A 21881-nucleotide genomic window follows, 5' to 3' on the forward strand; every position below is an offset into this window, starting at 1 on the left:
AAGCCTTCTGTCAGGATACAGGCACAGAGACAGAGATAAGTGAATCCAAACACAGTTTTATTCAAATAGACAAGAGTGCAAGGTGAGTATTCAGAGTTCAGGTGCAGATTAGGGCTGTCACTTTTGTGAAAAAATCCTGTTCGATTTTTGAGACATAAGTGTTCATTGAATCGATTGTAAAATCGATTTTGCATGTCTAAAGACGTTTCCATTTTAAATGCAAAATATGGGCAAATCCACAGACAACGAACAGGCATTAGGACGAACGTAAAGAGGGCGCTTGAGACGCGCACAAGTCTGCAATATTTCTGATGATTTATTGGCGTGAAGTTTCATGCACAATGACAAACAGGAGTGCAACATTCTCGAAAAACAATAAGCAGAGTGGACTGCCACAGCATAAATGAAAAACATTACCTCAGTCTTCAACATGGCTGTTTACGTAGGCGATTGTAGACGCGTAGCCCGAATTTGTATCTGAATGCATGAGACTGTCTGCATACTGGCAGAATTCACAGTTTTGTAGTAAAAAGAGACGCATTATGCAGAAGGATAATTTGCTGTTATGCGTGTTTGTCAGAGCCTGCAGTTGCGGTGTGACGCGCATTCACTGCGGGCGTATCGAGACGAGCTGGACGCGCTCCGAGAAAAGACCGTTAAAATCTATTCCCTATTTTCGTTTTCGAAACTTGCGTTGGTTGGTCCAATCGATTGTGCAATCGATTTTCGAACGTAAAGTGACAGCCCTAGTGCAGATTCGGTAAAGATCACTCAGTGCGGGGCAGACAACAGGTGAGCATGTTATCTTCAGGTTAGTTGATGTCAAGCAGTTACAGTTCATTAATACTTGTCTTTTCCCTTTCAGATGCAGTCGCTAGCAAGCAAGCTCGGAGTGAACACAGGAAGCTCAGGAGGATACAGGATCACTGGTAACATGGAGTCAAACAGGATTTCTGGAGACAGCGGAACAATGATACAGAGGTTAGTGTTTCACAGGTGAGTATACATTACTTGGCGGAATCATGATGCATCAGAGACAATGGATAATGGTCTGTTCCTGTTGGAGGCTTGATGTTGAACTGAGGCTGTGGTGAGTATTTTATAGAGCTTGCTGATGAGGCTGCTGATTGTGAACAGGTGCAGGTGATTATACACTGGGGAGAGTAATTGCAGGTGCGCCAAAGAGGATCCCGGGGAATGTAGTGCAGAGATAGACGGTGAACGTGACAACACAACAGTAGGCTACCATATTTCACTACTGTATTATGACACACAGCTATAATAAATACTGTACTTACATTTAAATGACTGCAATGTTTCATGTGAACGACTTTTGGTACCGGTTTTGACATTTTCGCAATAAATTATTATGATTACACTATGTTGTTTTTCTTCATAATTGTAGCCTATGTAGTTTTCTATCTTTGAAAATTACGTATTAATACAACTTATTAATGAGACCAGGCTGGAATGTTTTAGTTAAGTTGCAGAACACACATGGTAAAAGTTAATACAATAGAAATAAACAAGGCTTCCTTTTACAGTACAGTTGCACTTTACTTACTGAGTAAATTGTCATGTTTTCCTTGGTAACGTTGCAGGACATACGAGGTAAAAAATTGTGACTATATGGAAAAGGGAATGATCAGGTTATATGGTACAATTCCGGTAATACCATGGAAATAAACAAGGCTTCATTTTACAGTACAGTTACACTTTACTTACCGAGTAAATTGTCATGTTTTCCTTGGTAACGTTGCAGGACATACAAGGTAAAAAATTGTGACTATATGGAAAAGGGAATGATCAGGTTATATGGTACAATTCCGGTAATACCATGGAAATAAACAAGGCTTCATTTTACAGTACAGTTGCACTTTACTTACTGAGTAAATTGTCATGTTTTCCTTGGTAACATTGCAGGACATATGAGGTAAAAAATTGTGACTATATGGAAAAGGGAATGATCAGGTTATATGGTACAATTCCGGTAATACCATGGAAATAAACAAGGCTTCATTTTACAGTACAGTTGCACTTTACTTACTGAGTTAATTGTAAAAACATCTGCAAGAACATACCCAGTATTTAAGATGAGCCATGACATTAGGGAAAACTGTTCCTGCGGGGTAGTTACCAGGTAAGTGTAAGGTAAATTATTTGATAAACCCTCTATAAATGGGTGTAGCAATGAACAACAAATATGTAAGATAAGGTAATTTATTGGAAACTACTGTCTTAATTTCAAGATAGTAATAAATAAACATGGACTGTTACCAACATAACCCTAGGATAACTACACATCTAACTTGAATTGATGGGTAATACTGGAGGTGTTTCTAAAAATTGTCTGCCTACATTCTGAGGAAGTACACAATTAAATCTGAGTTATTACCAACCTAAACAGGTAACAAGTACACAGTACTTTGTTGAGTTGATATTTAACAGTGGTGTTTTTTTCCCTGGTAGTTTCTCTGTAATTGCATACTAATAACCTTACGTAATTACACACTAAAATACTATAATTTACCATATGCTTACCAGGTAAATACTTAGTAATTAGTTTGTAGTTTCTCTGCATTTACATACTTGTTATCTGTGGTAATTACCAATAACCAACTATAACTTACCATATATTAACCCGGTAAATACCAAGTAAATAGTTTGTAGTTTCTCTGCATTTACATACTTGTTACCTGTGGTAATTACCAATAACCAACTATAACTTACCATATATTTACCAGGTAAATACCTAGTAATTAGGGGACTGTAAAAGAAAGGGTTACCAATATATTTATTGGGCCAATTTTGAATATTTGCATATATTCCAAAAATATATTTCAAATATATTTATTTTGTGTATGGGACGTCCTTGCTTCAGGTTGCAGTTTCTGATTGGCTGAGAATAGGTAAACATAGTAATTTTCCACACATATACAGATAGACTGAAGCATATCTCCATTGATTATGCAGCTGACACTCAGACCCTGTAGTTAGGCACGTCGTGACCTTCCAGGTTGCAGATTTGGGTTGCTGGGCGCCAGCGTGTCCAGAACAACAACTCAATCAATCTCCAATAATGCCATTTGTTCCTTAACCAGTAACCAAGAAGACTAACACACAGTCTAACACACACAGCTTTTCCAAGGTTGGATTTGGCCAGGCTCTAACTATAAACAGGAGAGTCCTCTCAAAATATCAAGATAATGTGTTCTTTCTCTCAAGGAGAGCTACACTCCAGTCTAACAGGAAAGTAAGGCTTTAACAAAGAAATGGTCCCTTAAACTATTGGCTTCAATGACCCCTATATGTTTTAACACGTTGAAGACCTTTTTCAAACACAAAACAAGTCCATATTTCATTTCTGGAAGCCGGGCTAAATAAGCAAGCGCTGTTACTGCTTTCAGATATCAAATACAGACATTAAAGAATACATGAAAAGAACATTTCAGTAATCACACTGGTAACTTCTATAACAAAGTAAAATTTCCAGAGAAGTCATTCAATTAATTTGATATTTAGAAGGAAACATATTGATTAATACCTTGATTATAATTACAATGAAGCAGCAGTGGATTCCAGACACCCCCCCTCCCCCTCCCCCTCCCCCTTTCACTACACACAGATGTGTAGTTTTTCTCCATGTTACTTTTACCTTGATATCTCTGTTTATTTGTCAGCAAAAGTCTGCTGGATAAAGCTAAACACATTAATTGATCATCATAGATCTGAGTCATTTTCTCTTTCTGTCTTCAGTCTGAATAGATGCAGTATTACAGACAAGCAGAGTCTCATCCTGACTTCAGCTCTGAAATCAAACCCGTCACACCTGAGAGAGCTGGACCTGAGCTGGAATAAACTAGGAGACTCTGGAGTGAAAAACCTCAGTGATCTACTGATGAACCCACAATTCAAGCTGGAGAAACTACAGTTAGTATCATTATACCAATTATACCATCATTATATCATCATGATACCAATCTTTCATTTGAAAGTCACGTGTCTAGTATCTGTAAAACTGCATTTTTCCATCTTAAAATTACATCTAAATTAGGCCATATGCTCTCATTGACAAATGCGGAACAATTAGTTCATGCGTTCATGACATCAAGGCTAGATTATTGTAATGCTCTACTGGGTGGTTGCCCTGCACGCTTAATAAACAAACTACAGCTGGTCCAACGCAGCAGCTCGAGTTACCAGAACCAGGAAGTATGACCATATTAGCCCGGTTCTGTCAACAATGCATTGGTCAAGGTCACTTTTAATATATATATATAGCACCTTAAAGCAGCATTTCTGCTGACCAAGGTGCTTCACAGAAACACAATAAAAACACAAAAAACACTAAAAAACAAAAGTCGTACAAATTACATAGTAAAAAATTTAACTCACTAAGGCTACATATCCACAATTATGAATAGGCCTGAGAGAAAAGATGCGTTTTCAGTGCTGACTTGAATACATATAAAGAAGAAGACAACCTGACAGATTAAGGTAATGAATTCCACAGTCTAGGACCAAGAACGGAGAACGCTCTGTCACTTTTAGATTTCAAGCGAGAGTGCGGGATAGTTAATAATCTCTCAGATGATGATCTAAGAGATCTTCGAGGAGAGTATGGACAAATAAGGTCTGAAATATAAACTGGAGCAAGACCATGCAAGGCTTTAAATACAAAAGTCAAAACCTTGTACTCAATTCTGTATTTGACCGGTAGCCAATGTAAATGCAATAGAATAGGGGTGATATGCTCAAACTTTCCCTTCCCCATTAAGAAGCGGGCTGCAGCATTCTGTACCAGTTGAAAACGCATTAATGAAAACTGGTTGATACCAGCATACAAGGCGTTACAATAATCCAGCCTTGTTGAGATGAAGGCATGAATTACTGTCTCTAGGTCACCAAAAGATAAAATAGATTTCAATTTCCGTAAGCCTCTAAGCTGGAAGAAACTGCCTCTGACAACAGAGTTTATTTGCTTGTCAAATTTTAACTCTGAGTTAAATCAAATAAAATGATTTAATCATTTTATTTGAATGGGGGAGGGGCAAATAAAATATCCTCAGCCTTCTTTTCATTCAACTGAAGAAAATTTTCACCCATCCAACTTTTAATGTCATTTACACAGGCTAATAAATCAGATAAAGACTTAGAACCAGGCTTTATTGACATGTACAACTGGGTATCATCCGCATAAATATGATAAGGAACCTGATGAGATTCAAAGATGTAACGAAGGGGGAGCATATAAAAAAGAAAATAAAATCGGTCCCAAAATGGTTTTTAACCTGTTTAAAAGAATGCAGTGATCCACTGTATCAAAAGCTGCACTTAAATCCAACAATACCAGAACCGCACAGTTTCTGGAATCCACAAATAACAACAGGTCGTTTACCACTCTCAACAAGGCTGATTCAGTGCTATGCTTGGATCTAAACCCAGACTGAAACGGATCGAGTATATTATTGGCTTTGGCTCCCTATTAAACATTGTATAAATTTAAAAATATTGCTGATTACTTACAAAGCACTAAATGGTTTAGCTCCGCAATACTTGAGTGAGCTCTTAACACATTATAGTTCTTCACGTCTCTTGCGATCTCAAAATTCCGGCCAGTTGATAATACCTAGAATATCAAAATCGACTGCTGGCGGTAAATCCTTTCCCTATTTAGCACCAAAACTTTGGAACAGTCTTCCTACCATTGTCCGGGAAGCAGACACACTCTGTCAGTTCAAAGCTAGACTAAAAACACATCTCTTTAACCTAGCATACACAACACATTGTGTTCTATAATTTGACTTCTATAATTTAATGTTAGGCTGCATAGATCAGGTCAGCCGGAACCAGGAACACTTCCCATAAATCCTGATGTACTCGTTACATCATAAGAAGAATGCCGTCTATGCTAATTTTGGTGTTTTTGTTTATCCTGATGTTGGGGATTGCCCCACTGAAAACTGGTGGATTATATTATTGACCGCTGCAGATCTCTGGTCAAGGAGTCGGAGTCATCAGATAGAGTTTAGCCGTTTATTGCACAAGAGTGACCATATACACATAATAGTGTACTTGAGGTAGTTTCTGAAATAAATAATATAACAGAAATAAATATTCACTGTCTAAAATTATTCAACAACTTAAGAGATTGCAAACTCAAATATAAACATCTCTGTAAAGTGCACTGATACATGAAATATAAATCGAGAAATATATTAGTATGAGTCTGTAATAAACTGCATAATGCATTGAAATTGACAAAACACCAAAATGTGGATTATAGAAATTGGACTCTCTCAGTAATACAGGCAGTAATAAATGACAACCAGTGAAAGATATTATCCACGGAGAAATTCACTTCAAGCTAATAACTAGTAAACTTGACCAGTATGAGCCGCGATGCTAGCGGGATAATCCGCTCGTTTAGCAGGATCAAATTACACTAAGAAAGATCGCTAAACATCAACTACACCACAAACATGGTCTAACTTAGCACAGGTGGGATACAGTGTGACAATCTGTTATTAACAATATACATAAAAGGAGAACTTACTTTGTCACAAACTTTCTCTTGCACATAAACACTGCACATGAATGCGTGCACGCGATATGATCGCTCAACTGGAGTAGCTTAGTGATTAAGCAATTAGACTGAATCCGTACATGCTGAGAACACTGCACTACGTTATTTGTGTACAATGCAACTTAAAATGTCACACACGCAACCAACTTAATATCTAAAGGGAGAGAATTCACAACACCCGAGGTTTTCCCACAGCCTGCCAGATCCAGGCTGTATCCAGATCTGATGAAGGACCTGCGCCTGTACCCGATGTCATAGCGGGGTGCTAAAGTGCCAACTAGTTCCCTTTCGAAAGCTACAATCGATGCTGCGCTGCTCAGCGCATTGGGAACATATTTTATCGTGACCAGCTGTGAATAGTGTGTATAACACGTCGATGGAATTGACCCGGAGGTAATATAGCCTCGGTCGGTGACGTCATCGGCGCGCCCCCGCGACACGAGGCTATAAGTAGATGAGCCACAGGTGCACCATCAGGTCTTTTGTCTTCAGACCATTACTGTGCAGTGTGTGCGTTGAAACTCTCTCTCTACCTTCGTTCTGATACAGATCTGTTGCTAGGAGTTAGTTTATTCAGGCAGTGTGCAGAATTTTCATCTCTCTCATTTCAAAAATCTTTTTCTCTCTCGCTACATCATAGAGTTTAAAAAGTAAAAAAAAGAAGTGAAATGAGTCAACAAAGCAATAAGCGTTGTGTTCCTCCACGCTCCCGTCCCATGTCTGAGCTGGATACACACGATTATTGCTTTGTTTGTTTGGGGGAAGAGCACGCGGTACTGGCGATAGAGAAAGGCGGGTGCGAGCATTGTGATCAGCTCACAGTTAAGATGCTTCGCTCCCGTCTGAACTATTTCCAGTCCGCACCCGCATTACCACCGTGGGGCTCTCGTATGGATCTGCATGACGAGCAAGAGACGGGTCCGTCCCTTTCGCTTGCTGCGTCACCAGATCCTAACATCCCTTCTCGTGATCTCGAAGCGCGCTCCGGTGCTTCTTCGGTTCACGAGGGGGATGATATTTCTCTTGGTTCGTCAGATCATAACGAGCGGCCAGCCTCTGAGCATTCCTCCCGTGAAAAAAGATCTGTTGAGGAATTGCTAGAGGTGGTCACTCGCGCGGTGGCCAGGTTACAGCTTGACTGGCCACGCGACCAAGAGACCCCCAAACCCAGTAAGCTTGAGGATAGGTTTCTGTCCGGTGGCAGGGGGGAGAGAACATTACATCAGTCTCTCCCCTTTTTTGAGGACCTCCATGACGAGCTGTCTAAGTCATGGAGTAAACCATATACTTCTCGCGTTTTTGTGCCCTCGACGTCGACTTTTTCGACTATCGTGGGTGCGAAAGCGCGGGGGTATACGGAGATGCCGCGGGTTGAAGAGACGCTCGCGGGCTATCTCTCACCCGATTCGGCATCTTCGATTAAGAAACCTACCCTCCCCACTAAACCCTGTCGTATAACATCATCATTAGTGGGGAAAGCTTATCAAGCTGCAGGTCAGGCTGGTGCTGCGCTGCACACTATGGCAGTGTTACAGGCGTACCAGGCTGACCTGTTGAAGGATTTGAGTGTGGGCAGTACGATCGACGAGGAAGCGTTCACGGAGCTTCATCGTGCCACAGATCTGTCTCTCCGTGCGACCAAGCAGACGGCCCGTGCCATCGGCCGTTCTATGTCTGCTTTAGTCAGCACGGAGAGGCATCTGTGGCTTAATCTGACAGGGATTAAAGAGAAAGATCGGTTGTTTCTTATTGACTCTCCTGTATCTCCATCTGGGCTGTTTGGTGACGCGGTTAACACCGTAGTCACACGCTTTAAGGAAGTCAAGAAACACGAGGAAGCGTTCGTGCAGTTTCTTCCTCGCCGCACTCAAGGGGAGGGGCCGTCTGCCACCCAGCCCCGCCCCGGTCCTTCAAAAGCCAGGGAGGTGAAAAAGCAGAGCGTGGCGAGTCGCGTTCCCCCTCAGAGAGACTGGAGGCAGACTCGCCAGGCTCAGCAGCCTCCCAAGCCAGACCTCAGGACTGTCATCAACAGAAAGAGGAAGTCCTGATGGTCTGGCGCCCATTCTAGTGGGGGTAGTCCCCCGCGGGATGGGGCGCATTCAAGATCTTTTCGTCCCTTCCCGCTACCCTCACAAAACCTCTCCATCCCCGCCACCTCTCGTGCTTCGGGGGGCAGCGGTTTCCAGCGAAATATTAGATGTTCCGTCGTTTCCGGCTGTCATTCCGGACACGGAACATCTAATATCCCCTCAAAAGGAAGTATTAAAATTAATACCACTCTCAGAAAGTCTGGCAGCGTGGGAACTTCTGCCGGGCGTTTCTGCGTGGGTATTAAGCACAGTACAGTTAGGATACAGAATCCAGTTTATTCGTCGTCCTCCGCGTTTCAACGGCGTGATTTTCACTACCGTGAAACCGGAGCAGATGCATGTACTGTCGCAAGAGCTGCAGACTCTTCTGAGCAAAGAGGCCATAGAACGTGTTCCTCTTCCAGAGAGGGAGTCAGGTTATTACAGCAGATACTTCCTAGTACCCAAAAAGGATGGGGGGTTGCGTCCAATCTTAGATCTTCGAGGCTTAAACCGCACAGTCAAAGCACTCAAGTTCAAGATGTTAACCGTCAAGACGGTCGTGTCGCAAATACAACATCACGATTGGTTCGTCACGATCGATCTGAAGGACGCATATTTTCACATAGAAATATTGCCACAACACAGGAAGTTCCTGAGGTTCGCTTTCGGGGGCGAAGCGTACCAATTTCGGGTTCTTCCATTCGGTCTAGCACTGTCACCCCGCACATACACAAAATGCATGGATGCAGCACTGGCTCCATTACGACTCCAGGGCATTCGCATTTTGAATTACATAGACGATTGGTTAATACTAGCACAATCACGAGAGATGGCGCTCCAACACAGAGACATCGTGTTAGCTCATCTAGTTTCTCTAGGGCTGAAACTCAACACCAAGAAAAGTGTTCTGTCTCCTGCTCAGAGAACGAATTATCTCGGGATCGTTTGGGATTCGGTTACGATGCGGGCACAAATGTCTCCCGCTCGAATCGAGACCATTCAGCAGACCATGACCAAAGTCAAGCTAGGCCAAGTTCGTACTGTTCGACAGTATCAAAGAATGTTAGGTCTCATGGCATCAGCCTCCACGGTGATTCCTCTGGGGCTGTTGCACATGAGACCGTTTCAGTTGTGGCTAAAAGCCAGAGGTTTTCATCCAAGAGCCAATCCTCAAAGGCTAATAAAAGTGACGCGCCGCGGGCTTCGTACACTATCTCTGTGGCTCAGACCCCGGTTCCTCGCCTTGGGTCCCACTTTAGGGGCGCCGTGTCGTCGCAAACTGCTAACGACGGACGCCTCCCTGACAGGCTGGGGAGCGGTCTTGGATGGCCGTCCAGCTCAAGGGGAATGGGAGGGTCATCAGCTCGATTGGCACATCAATTGCCTCGAGCTGATGGCCATATTTCTGGCTCTGAAATATTTTCTCCATCAATTGAGGGGCTGTCATGTCCTAGTGCGGGTGGACAACACAGCAGCAGTCTCGTATATAAATCACCAGGGAGGTCTGCGCTCACGCAATCTGAACAGAATAGCGAGGCAGATTTTTCTCTGGGCCCAGGGCAAGTTCCTGTCACTCAGGGCAGTATACATCCCAGGGCATTTGAATGTGGGAGCAGATCTATTGTCCAGACAGACGCTACCGACGGGGGAATGGAAACTCCACCCAGAGGTAGTGAAACAGATTTGGACCAAATTTTACGAAGCGGAGGTGGACCTCTTCGCCTCCCAACAGACAGCGCAATGCCCCCTCTACTTCTCTCTGAGTCACCCGGCTCCTCTGGGTCTGGATGCGATGGCGCACACATGGCCCAAGATGCGCCTTTATGCGTTTCCTCCAGTTTCTCTGCTCCCGGGAGTTCTAGCCAGAGTTCGCCAACAAGGGTCTTGCCTCTTGCTGATAGCGCCACGTTGGCCGAACAGAGTGTGGTTCTCGGAGATAATAGCTCTCCTCGACGGCTCGCCGTGGGCGATTCCGGAGAGGAGGGACCTTCTGTCTCAGGCGGAGGGCACGATATTCCATCCCAGGCCCGACCTGTGGAATCTTCATGTTTGGCCCCTGATGGGAACCAATTAAGAGACACTGGGCTTTCGCCGGATGTTATTGAGACCATTCTGAGTGCTAGGGCTTCCTCCACTAGAAGAAGTTATGCTATTAAGTGGGGTGTTTTTGAAAGGTGGTGCGTTGAACACAATGTAGATCCAGTTAACTGCCAGATTGCTTCAGTGCTGGACTTCATGCAAGAGAAATTATCAACAGGCACATGTCCTGCCACTCTTAAGGTTTACGTGGCCGCTCTTTCGGCTTGCCACGCCTTAGTTGATGGGGCGCCACTTGGGAGACACCCTCTGCTCTCACGCTTCCTTCGGGGAGCCAGGCGACTGAGGCCTCCAGTAAGAACCAAGATCCCTTCATGGGATTTAGCTATAGTTCTTGAGGGTCTGGTTGACATCCCCTTTGAACCAATAGAATCAGCGTCTGATAAACTTCTGACTCTAAAAATGGTTTTTCTGATGGCAATAACTTCCTTGAAGAGAATTGGGGATATGCAGGCTCTGTCTATCTCGCCATCCTGCTTAGACTTTGCCCCAGGTATGGTGAAAGTGATTTTGCATCCACATCCTGATTTCCTGCCTAAGGTTCCATTTTCGGCTGTACATCCTGTCACTCTTGAGGCTTTCTGCTCCCCGCCGTTCTCAACGCCGGAGCAGGAGAGATCTCATAGGCTGTGTCCAGTCCGTGCTCTTCAGGCTTACGTCCACCGCACTAGCCAGTGGCGTAAGTCGGAGCAACTGTTCGTCTGTTATGGGGGCAGCAACAGAGGAGGAGCTGCTACCAAGCAGACTATGTCTCATTGGGTCAGGGATGCTATTGCTCTTGCTTATGAGGCGCGCGGGCAAACTTCGCCTATAGGTCTTAGAGCTCACTCCACCAGGGGGGTCGCCTCTTCTAGTGCTCTGGCAAGGGGGGCCCCTTTGCAACATGTTTGTGATGTGGCAGGTTGGTCCTCTCCGCACACATTCATAAGATTTTATAGTTTGGATGTTCATGCCACTCCGGGCTCTCATGTCCTTGAGTCGACATCGCAAGCTAATGTCTAGGCCTTCTTACGTTCTTGTGAAACACACCTGCACAACCGTGGGAGTCCAGACATGTTCAAGCACGGCGGCGTGGGTATTCTCGTTCCCAATGCGCTGAGCAGCGCAGCATCGATTGTAGCTTTCGAAAGGGAACGTCTCCGGTTACTTGTTGTAACCTTGTTCCCTGAGAAAGCGGAACGAGATGCTGCGCTACTTTGCCGTGCTGAAGATGTCCCGGGACTGCTCTTCAGACAAAATATCCTGATGGTGCACCTGTGGCTCATCTACTTATAGCCTCGTGTCGCGGGGGCGTGCCGATGACGTCACCGACCGAGGCTATATTACCTCCGGGTCAATTCCATCGACGTGTTATACACACTATTCACAGCTGGTCACGATAAAATATGTTCCCAATGCGCTGAGCAGCGCAGCATCTCGTTCCGCTTTCTCAGGGAACAAGGTTACAACAAGTAACCGGAGACGTTTCTCCTTATGGAGGATCCCTTTACCACTCTACAGATAAAGCGTTGTCGGGAAAATAAAAGATAAAGGTATGGTTCACATACCTACCCCGAAGTGATAAAATTCTGTATCAAAAATGTTAAGGCCAGACAAGTAGTTTTTTAACCCTCTGGGGTCTGGGCTGTTTTTGGGGCCCTTGAGATGTTCTGACATGCCCTGACATTTGTGCTTTTTTCAGTTGCTTATAAACATATTAATGGCAAAGGTGTAAATTCACTCTATATAGCACAAACAGGGCTACAATAATATGTGAGCCACGTGTATGTACATGTTTTCATTTTTGAGAGAATAATGTTTATGCATGGTTATTGAAAAAAATAAAAAATAAAATTTCTGAAATAAGGCCACAAAACACATAGTAAATATGTGTCAATAAGACTTTTGACTAATGGATGTCCTCGCCTAGAGTTTTTTCTTCAAAATTATGTGAAAATAGTCTTGCTTTATCGTTCACATAAAACCATACATTGATTTAAATTGATGTAAAACAGGTTTTGCTTGGAAAGCCAATATGCGAGAGGGGCGTGAACGTGGAGTGGTTTACACCTTAGAATACAATGTCCCACCCACTCTGCATAATGATGAGCCATTCATTCAGGTGTGAAACTGACTGAGCCACAATGCAAGGACAAAAGATATATTTAGAAGAAGACTTATATTGACCATTTAAGATTTTGCTTACATCTATCTTGTAAATATGTTTTGCTATTTTATTAAAAAGGTTACAATTACAACAATAACTAGAAAAAAAAGTTTGTTGAGACAAACTTTAAGTTGGCTTGAGAAAGCCGGACAATGGAGTTTGAAGAAGTTTAAAGTAGTTTATAGATAGATAGATAGATAGATAGATAGATAGATAGATAGATAGATAGATAGATAGATAGATAAGTTCAAAAGATAGATAGATAGATAGATAGATAGATAGATAGATAGATAGATAGATAGATAGATAGATAGATAGATAGATACATAGATAGATACATAGATAGATACATAGATAGATACATAGATAAGTTCAAAAGATAGATAGATAGATAGATAGATAGATAGATAGATAGATAGATAAGTTCAAAATATAGATTTAGCCAAATATAGTTTACCATGATTTACCATAGTTTACTATAGTATACCATGATTTACCATGTTCAAGTATGATTTACTGATTCAAGCATGATTTACCATAGTTTACCATGATTTACCATAGTTTACCATGATTTACCACGATTTACCATAGTTTACCATAATTTACTATAGTATACCATGATTTACCATGTTCAAGTATGATTTACTGATTCTAGCATGATTTGTCATAGATTACCATGATTTACCATAGTTTACCATGATTTACCATAGTTTACCATGATTTACTATAGTATACAGCGATTTACCATGTTCAAGTATGATTTACTGATTCTAGCATGATTTAGCATAGTTTACCATGATTTACCACGATTTACCATAGTTTACCATGATTTACTATAGTATACCACGATTTACCATGTTCAAGTATAATTTACTGATTCTAGCATGATTTACCATAGTTTACCATGATTTACCACGATTTACCATAGTTTACCATGATTTACTATAGTATACCATGATTTACCATGTTCAAGTATGATTTATTGATTCTAGCATGATTTACCATAGTTTACCATGATTTACCACGATTTACTATAGTTTACCATGATTTACTATAGTATACCACGATTTGCCATGTTCAAGTATAATTTACTGATTCTAGCATGATTTACCATAGTTTAGCATGAATTACCATAGTTTACCATGATTTACCATGATTTACCATAGTTTACCATTATTTACTATAGTATACCATGATTTACCATGTTCAAGTATGATTTACTATGATTCTAGCATGATTTACCATAGTTTACCACGATTTACCATAGTTTACCATGATTTACCATAGTTTACCATGCTAGCATGATTATCATGTTGCTAGCATGATGCTAGAAATTTTTTACCATGTTGCTAGCATGGTTTACCATGATTTACCATAGTTTACCATGATTTACCATGATTTACCATAGTTTACCATGATTTACTATAGTATACCATGATTTACCACGATTTACCATAGTTTACCATGATTTACTATAGTATACCATGATTTACCATGTTCAAGTATGATTTACTGATTCTAGCATGATTTAGCATAGTTTACCATGATTTACCACGATTTACCATAGTTTACCATGATTTACTATAGTATACCACAATTTACCATGTTCAAGTATAATTTACTGATTCTAGCATGATTTATCATAGTTTACCATGATTTACTACGATATACCATAGTTTACCATGATTTACTATAGTATACCACAATTTACCATGTTCAAGTATAATTTACTGATTCTAGCATGATTTACCATAGTTTACCATGATTTACTACGATATACCATAGTTTACCATGATTTACTATAGTATACCATGATTTACCATGTTCAAGTATGATTTACTGATTCTAGCATGATTTACCATAGTTTACCATAATTTACCATAGTTTACCATTATTTACCACGATTTACCATAGTTTACCATGATTTACTATAGTATACCATGATTTACCATGTTCAAGTATGATTTACTGATTCTAGCATGATTTATCATAGTTTACCATGATTTTACCATAGTTTAACATGATTTACCACGATTTACCATAGTTTACCATGATTTACTATAGTATACCACGATTTACCATGTTCAAGTATGATTTACTAATTCTAGCATGATTTAGCATAGTTTACCATGATTTACCATGATTTACCATAGTTTACCATGATTTACTATAGTATACCACAATTTACCATGTTCAAGTATAATTTACTGATTCTAGCATGATTTAGCATGGTTTAACATGATTTACCACGATTTACCACAGTTTACCATGATTTACTATAGTATACTATTATTTACTATGTTCAAGTATGATTTACTGATTCTAGCATGATTTTTCATAGTTTACCATGATTTACCATAGTTTACCATGATTTACCACGATTTACCATAGTTTACCATGATTTACTATAGTATACCATGATTTACCATGTTCAAGTATGATTTACTGATTCTAGCATGATTTATCATAGATTACCATGATTTACCATAGTTTACCACGATTTACCACGATTTACCACGATTTACCACGATTTACCATAGTTTACCATGATTTACTATAGTATACCATGATTTACCATGTTCAAGTATGATTTACTGATTCTAGCATGATTTATCATAGATTACCATGATTTACCATAGTTTACCATGATTTACCACGATTTACCACGATTTACCATAGTTTACCATGATTTACTATAGTATACCACGATTTACCATGTTCAAGTATGATTTACTGATTCTAGCATGATTTAGCATAGTTTACTATGATTTACCATGATTTACCATAGTTTACCATGATTTACTATAGTATACCACAATTTACCATGTTCAAGTATAATTTACTGATTCTAGCATGATTTATCATAGTTTACCATGATTTACCACGATTTACCAAAGTTTACCATGATTTACTATAGTATATCATGATTTACCATGTTCAAGTATGATTTACTGATTCTAGCATGATTTACCATAGTTTACCATGATTTACCATTATTTACCACGATTTACCATAGTTTACTATGATTTACTATAGTATACCATGATTTACCATGTTCAAGTATGATTTACTGATTCTAGCATGATTTATAATAGTTTACCATGATTTACCATAGTTTACCATTATTTACCACGATTTACCATAGTTTACTATGATTTACCATGTTCAAGTATGATTTACTGATTCTAGCATGATTTAGCATAGTTTACCATGATTTACCATGATTTACCATAGTTTACCATGATTTACTATAGTATACCACAATTTACCATGTTCAAGTATAATTTACTGATTCTAGCATGATTTAGCATAGTTTACCATGATTTACCACGATTTACCATAGTTTACCATGATTTATTATAGTATACTATGATTTACCATGTTCAAGTATGATTTACTGATTCTAGCATGATTTTTCATAGTTTACCATGATTTACCATAGTTTACCATGATTTACCACGATTTACCATAGTTAACCATGATTTACTATAGTATACCATGATTTACCATGTTCAAGTATGATTTACTGATTCTAGCATGATTTATCATAGATTACCATGATTTACCATAGTTTACCATGATTTACCACGATTTACCACGATTTACCATAGTTTACCCCAATTTACTATAGTATACCATGATTTACCATGTTCAAGTATGATTTACTGATTCTAGCATGATTTATCATAGATTACCATGATTTACCATAGTTTACCATGATTTACCACGATTTACCACGATTTACCATAGTTTACCATGATTTACTATAGTATACCACGATTTACCATGTTCAAGTATGATTTACTGATTCTAGCATGATTTCGCATAGTTTACTATGATTTACCATGATTTACCATAGTTTACCATGATTTACTATAGTATACCACAATTTACCATGTTCAAGTATAATTTACTAATTCTAGCATGATTTACCATAGTTTACCATGATTTACCACGATTTACCAAAGTTTACCATGATTTACTATAGTATATCATGATTTACCATGTTCAAGTATGATTTACTGATTCTAGCATGATTTACCATAGTTTACCATGATTTACCATTATTTACCACGATTTACCATAGTTTACTATGATTTACTATAGTATACCATGATTTACCATGTTCCGGTATGATTTACTGATTCTGGCATGATTTATAATAGTTTACCATGATTTACCATAGTTTACCATTATTTACCACGATTTACCATAGTTTACTATGATTTACTATAGTATACCATGATTTACCATGTTCAAGTATGATTTACTGATTCTAGCATAGATAGATAGATAAGGTTTGAAGATAGATAGATAGATAGATAGATAGATAGATAGATAGATAGATAGATAGATAGATAGATAGATAGATAGATAAGGTTTGAAGATAGATAGATAGATAGATAGATAGATAGATAGATAGATAGATAGATAGATAGATAGATAGATAGATAGATAGATAGATAGATAGATAGATAGATAGATAGAGTTTGAAGATAGATAGATAGATAGATAAGGTTTGAAGATAGATAGATAGATAGATAGATAGATAGATAGATAGATAGATAGATAGATAGATAGATAGATAGATAGATAGATAGAAAATGTTTGAAGATAGATAGATAGATAGATAGATAGATAGATAGATAGATAGATAGATAGATAGATAGATAGATAGATAGATAGATAGATAGATAGATAGATAGATAGATAGATAGATAGATAGATAGATAGATAGATAGAAAATGTTTGAAGATAGATAGATAGATAGATAGATAGATAGATAGATAGATAGATAGATAGATAGATAGATAGATAGATAGATAGATAGATAGATAGATAGAAAAGGTTTGAAGATAGATAGATAGATAGATAGATAGATAGATAGATAGATAGATAGATAGATAGATAGATAGATAGATAGATAGATAGATAGATAGATAGAAAATGTTTGAAGATAGATAGATAGATAGATAGATAGATAGATAGATAGATAGATAGATAGATAGATAGATAGATAGATAGATAGATAGATAGATAGATAGATAGATAGATAGATAGATAGATAGAAAATGTTTGAAGATAGATAGTTTTTGGTTTGTGCACTAATGGGCCACCGTAGTCTTGGCTCATTTTGAGCAGTCTGCAATGAAAGTCAATGGGTTTTTTTTGATTTTTAATATTAATTTTTAAGAAAACTGAAAGTCAAACCAGTCTGAAAAGATATAGCACACCAAGTCAGAACAGTCTGAAAGTCTGACCCTAGTTTGGAGTTTGTAGAGTTAAAGCTCTAGGAGGAGTTAGTGTCAGAAAATTTTGGGTCAGAAGAATAATAATAACTAGATTAAAAAGTTCGTCGAGACAAACTTTAAGTTGGCTTGAGAAAGTTTGGACTGGAAAGTTTAAAGTTTAAAGTAGTTTGAAGATTACAGTAGTTTGAAGTTTAATTTAGTTTAACGTTTAATTTAGTTTAAAGAAGTTTGAAGTTTAATTTAGTTTAAAGTTTAAAGTAGTTTGAAGTTTAATTTAGTTTAAAGTAGTTTGAATTTTAATTTAGTTTACAGTTTAAAGTAGTTTGAAGTTTTTAGTTTAAAGTTTAAATTAGTTTGAAGTTTAAAGTAGTTTAAAGTTAAAAAGTTGCTAGGGTGTTTCTAGTGGGTTGCTAAGGTGTTCTGGGTGGTTGCTAGGTGGTAGCTGGGGTATTCCGGATGGTTGCTAGGCGGTTGCTAGGGTGTTCTGGGTGGTTGCTAGGGTGTTGCTAAGTGGTTGCTAGGGTATTTTAGGTGGTTACTAGGTTGTTGCTAGGCGGTTCTGGGTGGTTGCTATGGTGTTGCTAGGCGGTTGCTAGGGTGTTCTGGGTGGTTGCTAGGCGGTTGCTAGGGTATTCTGGGTGGTTGCTAGGCGGTTGCTAGGGTGTTCTGGGTGGTTGCTATGGTGTTGCTAGGTGGTTGCTAGGGTATTCTGGGTGGTTGCTAGGTGGTTGCTAGGGTGTTCTGGGTGGTTGCTAGGGTGTTGCTAAGTGGTTGCTAGGGTATTTTAGGTGGTTACTAGGGTGTTGCTAGGCGGTTCTGGGTGGTTGCTATGGTGTTGCTAGGCGGTTGCTAGGGTGTTCTGGGTGGTTGCTAGGCGGTTGCTAGGGTATTCTGGGTGGTTGCTAGGTGGTTGCTAGGGTGTTCTGGGTGGTTGCTATGCTGTTGCTAGGCGGTTGCTAGGGTATTCTGGGTGGTTGCTAGGCGGTTGCTAGGGTATTCTGGGTGGTTGCTATGATGTTGCTAGGTGGTTGCTAGGGTGTTTTGGTGGTTGCTATGGTGTTGCTAGGGTATTCTGGGTGGTTGCTAGGGTGTTGCTAGGTGGTTGCTAGGGTGTTCTGGGTGGTTGCTATGGTTTTACTAGGTGGTTGGCAGTTGTCACAGATGGTTACTATGGAGTTTTTATAGTTCTTAGCATGATCTTGGCACGATTTAACACTTAGCTAATTGCTATTAGCATGTAGCTATTGACTGCTAGCATGTGTAGCATGTTGGAAGTGCTGTTTGCTAGCATGAGTCAAAAGAGCCAAACCTCATCTCTATACGATGTTCTGATACAGAGATATAGGTCTTGCAAAACGGTTGCTAGGGTACTCAAGTTTGGTTGCTATGGAGTTGCTTGGGAGCTGGAAGCTTTAAACTTAAGAAGTTTAAAGTGGTTTGAAGTTTAAAGTAGTTTACGAGTTTTTGAGTTTTGAGTTTATAAGTTTAAATGAGTTTAGAGTTTAAGTTTAAATGAGTTTAGAGTGTGTGTGTGTGTGTGTGTGTGTGTGTGTGTGTGTTCACACACACACACACACACACACACACACACACACACACACACACACACACTCAGAGTTTAAGAGTTTAGAGTTTATAAGTGTATAAATTGATGAGTTTATAAAAGTGTAAGAGTTTTTGAGTTTAGAGTTTATAAGTTTTAAATGAGTTTAAGTTTTAATGAGTTTAGAGTTTATAAGTTTAAATGAGTTTAAGAGTTCAAAGTTTATTAATTTATGAGTTTAAGAGTTCATAAGTCTATGAATTCATGAGTTTATAAGTCAATTAGTTTATAAGTGTATGAGTTTAGAGTTCATTAGTTTAAATGAGTCTCATTGGCTAATATAGTATATAGAACGGCAGTTTGGTTTAGTCTTCAAGGTATTTTGATTTGAATTTTCGTCGGTTGGTGAGTTTGAATCTAAATTTGAATTTTTTAGAACTCCCCAATGCAAGTCAATGGGAGTTTTTCCGAGTTTTGATCGTCATTTTTAGGAAAACCGTAAGTCCGATCAGTCTGAAAAGATAGAGCACACCTGGTCAGATCAGTTTGAGTGTCTGAGCCGAGTTTGGAGTATGTAGAGTTAAAGCTCTAGGAGGAGTTAGAGTATAAAATTTTAGTAAGAAGAATAATAATAATAACTAGATTAAAAAGTTCGTCGAGACAAACTTTAAGTTGGCTTGAGAAAGTTTGGACCATAAAGTTTGAAGAAGTTTAAAGTAGTTTGGAGTTTAAAGTAGTTTGAAGTTTAAATTAGTTTAAAGTTTAAATTAGTTCTAAGTTTAAAATAGTTTAAAGTCTAAATTAGTTTAAAGCTTAAATTAGTTTAAAGTTTAAATTAGTCTAAAGTTTAACTTAGTTTAAAGTTTAAATTAGTTTCACGTTTAAATTAGTTTCAAGTTTAAAGTAGTTTAAATTTTAAATTACTTTAAAGTTTAAATTAGTTTGAAGTTTAAATTAGTCTAACGTTTAAATTAGTTTGAAGTTTAAAGTAGTTTACAGTTAAAAAGTTGTTGGGGGTTTTCTAGTGGGTTGCTAGGGTGTTTTGGGTGGTTGTTATGGTGTTGCTAGGCGGTTGCTAGGGTATTCTGGGTGGTTGCTAGGCGGTTGCTAGGTTGTTCTGGGTGGTTGCTATGGTGTTGCTAGGCGGTTGCTAGGGTATTCTGGGTGGTTGCTAGGCGGTTGCTAGGGTGTTCTGGGTGGTTGCTAGGCGGTTGATAGGGTATTCTGGGTGGTTGCTATGCTGTTGCTAGGCGGTTGCTAGGGTGTTTTGGGTGGTTGCTAGGCGGTTGCTAGGGTGTTCTGGGTGGTTGCTAGGGTGTTGCTAAGCGGTTGCTAGGGTATTTTAGGTGGTTACTAGGGTGTTGCTAGGCGGTTCTGGGTGGTTGCTATGGTGTTGCTAGGTGGTTGCTAGGCGGTTGCTAGGGTGTTTTGGGTGGTTGCTAGACGGTTGCTAAGGTATTCTGGGTGGTTGCTAGGCGGTTGCTAGGGTGTTCTGGGTGGTTGCTATGGTGTTGTTAGGCAGTTGCTAGGGTATTCTGGGTGGTTGCTAGGCGGTTGCTAGGGTGTTCTGGGTGGTTGCTATGGTGTTGCTAGGTGGTTGCTAGGGTGTTTTGATGGTTGCTATGGTGTTGCTAGGCGGTTGCTAGGGTGTTCTGGGTGGTTGCTATGCTGTTTCTAGGCGGTTGCTAGGGTGTTTTGGTGGTTGCTAGGGTGTTGCTAGGCGGTTGCTAGGGTGTTCTGGGTGGTTGCTATGATGTTGCTAGGTGGTTGCTAGGGTGTTTTGGTGGTTGCTATGGTGTTGCTAGGGTATTCTGGGTGGTTGCTAGGGTGTTGCTAGGTGGTTGCTAGGGTGTTCTGGGTGGTTGCTATGGTTTTACTAGGTGGTTGGTAGTTGTCACAGATGGTTACTATGGAGTTTTTATAGTTCTTAGCATGATCTTGGCACGATTTAACACTTAGCTAATTGCTATTAGCATGTAGCTATTCACTGCTAGCATGTGTAGCATGTTGGAAGTGCTGTTTGCTAGCATGAGTCAAAAGAGCCAAACCTCATCTTTATACGATGTTCTGATACAGAGATATAGGTCTTGCAAAACGGTTGCTAGGGTACTCAAGTTTGGTTGCTATGGAGTTGCTTGGGAGCTGGAAGCTTTAAACTTAAGAAGTTTAAAGTGGTTTGAAGTTT

At 39.5% G+C, this 21881-nt stretch overlaps 1 protein-coding gene and 1 long non-coding RNA gene across 2 annotated transcripts in view; both read left to right on the plus strand.

Annotated features, from left to right (window-relative positions):
* LOC308695881 (protein NLRC3-like) overlaps positions 1 to 4322 on the plus strand; it is a 155665-nt gene extending 151343 nt beyond the window's left edge. The window contains exon 12 of the mRNA XM_081374141.1: positions 3757 to 4322. Coding sequence (XP_081230267.1) covers positions 3757 to 4054 — 298 coding nt within the window. The 3' untranslated portion in view covers positions 4055 to 4322. The remainder of the gene's footprint in view (positions 1 to 3756) is intronic.
* Positions 1 to 21881, plus strand: part of LOC308695899 — a 670325-nt gene that overhangs the window by 284115 nt on the left and 364329 nt on the right. The window lies entirely within an intron of this gene.

This window comes from Scardinius erythrophthalmus, assembly GCF_964197995.2.
Source record: "Scardinius erythrophthalmus genome assembly, chromosome: 9".
Lineage (NCBI taxonomy): Eukaryota > Metazoa > Chordata > Actinopteri > Cypriniformes > Leuciscidae > Scardinius > Scardinius erythrophthalmus.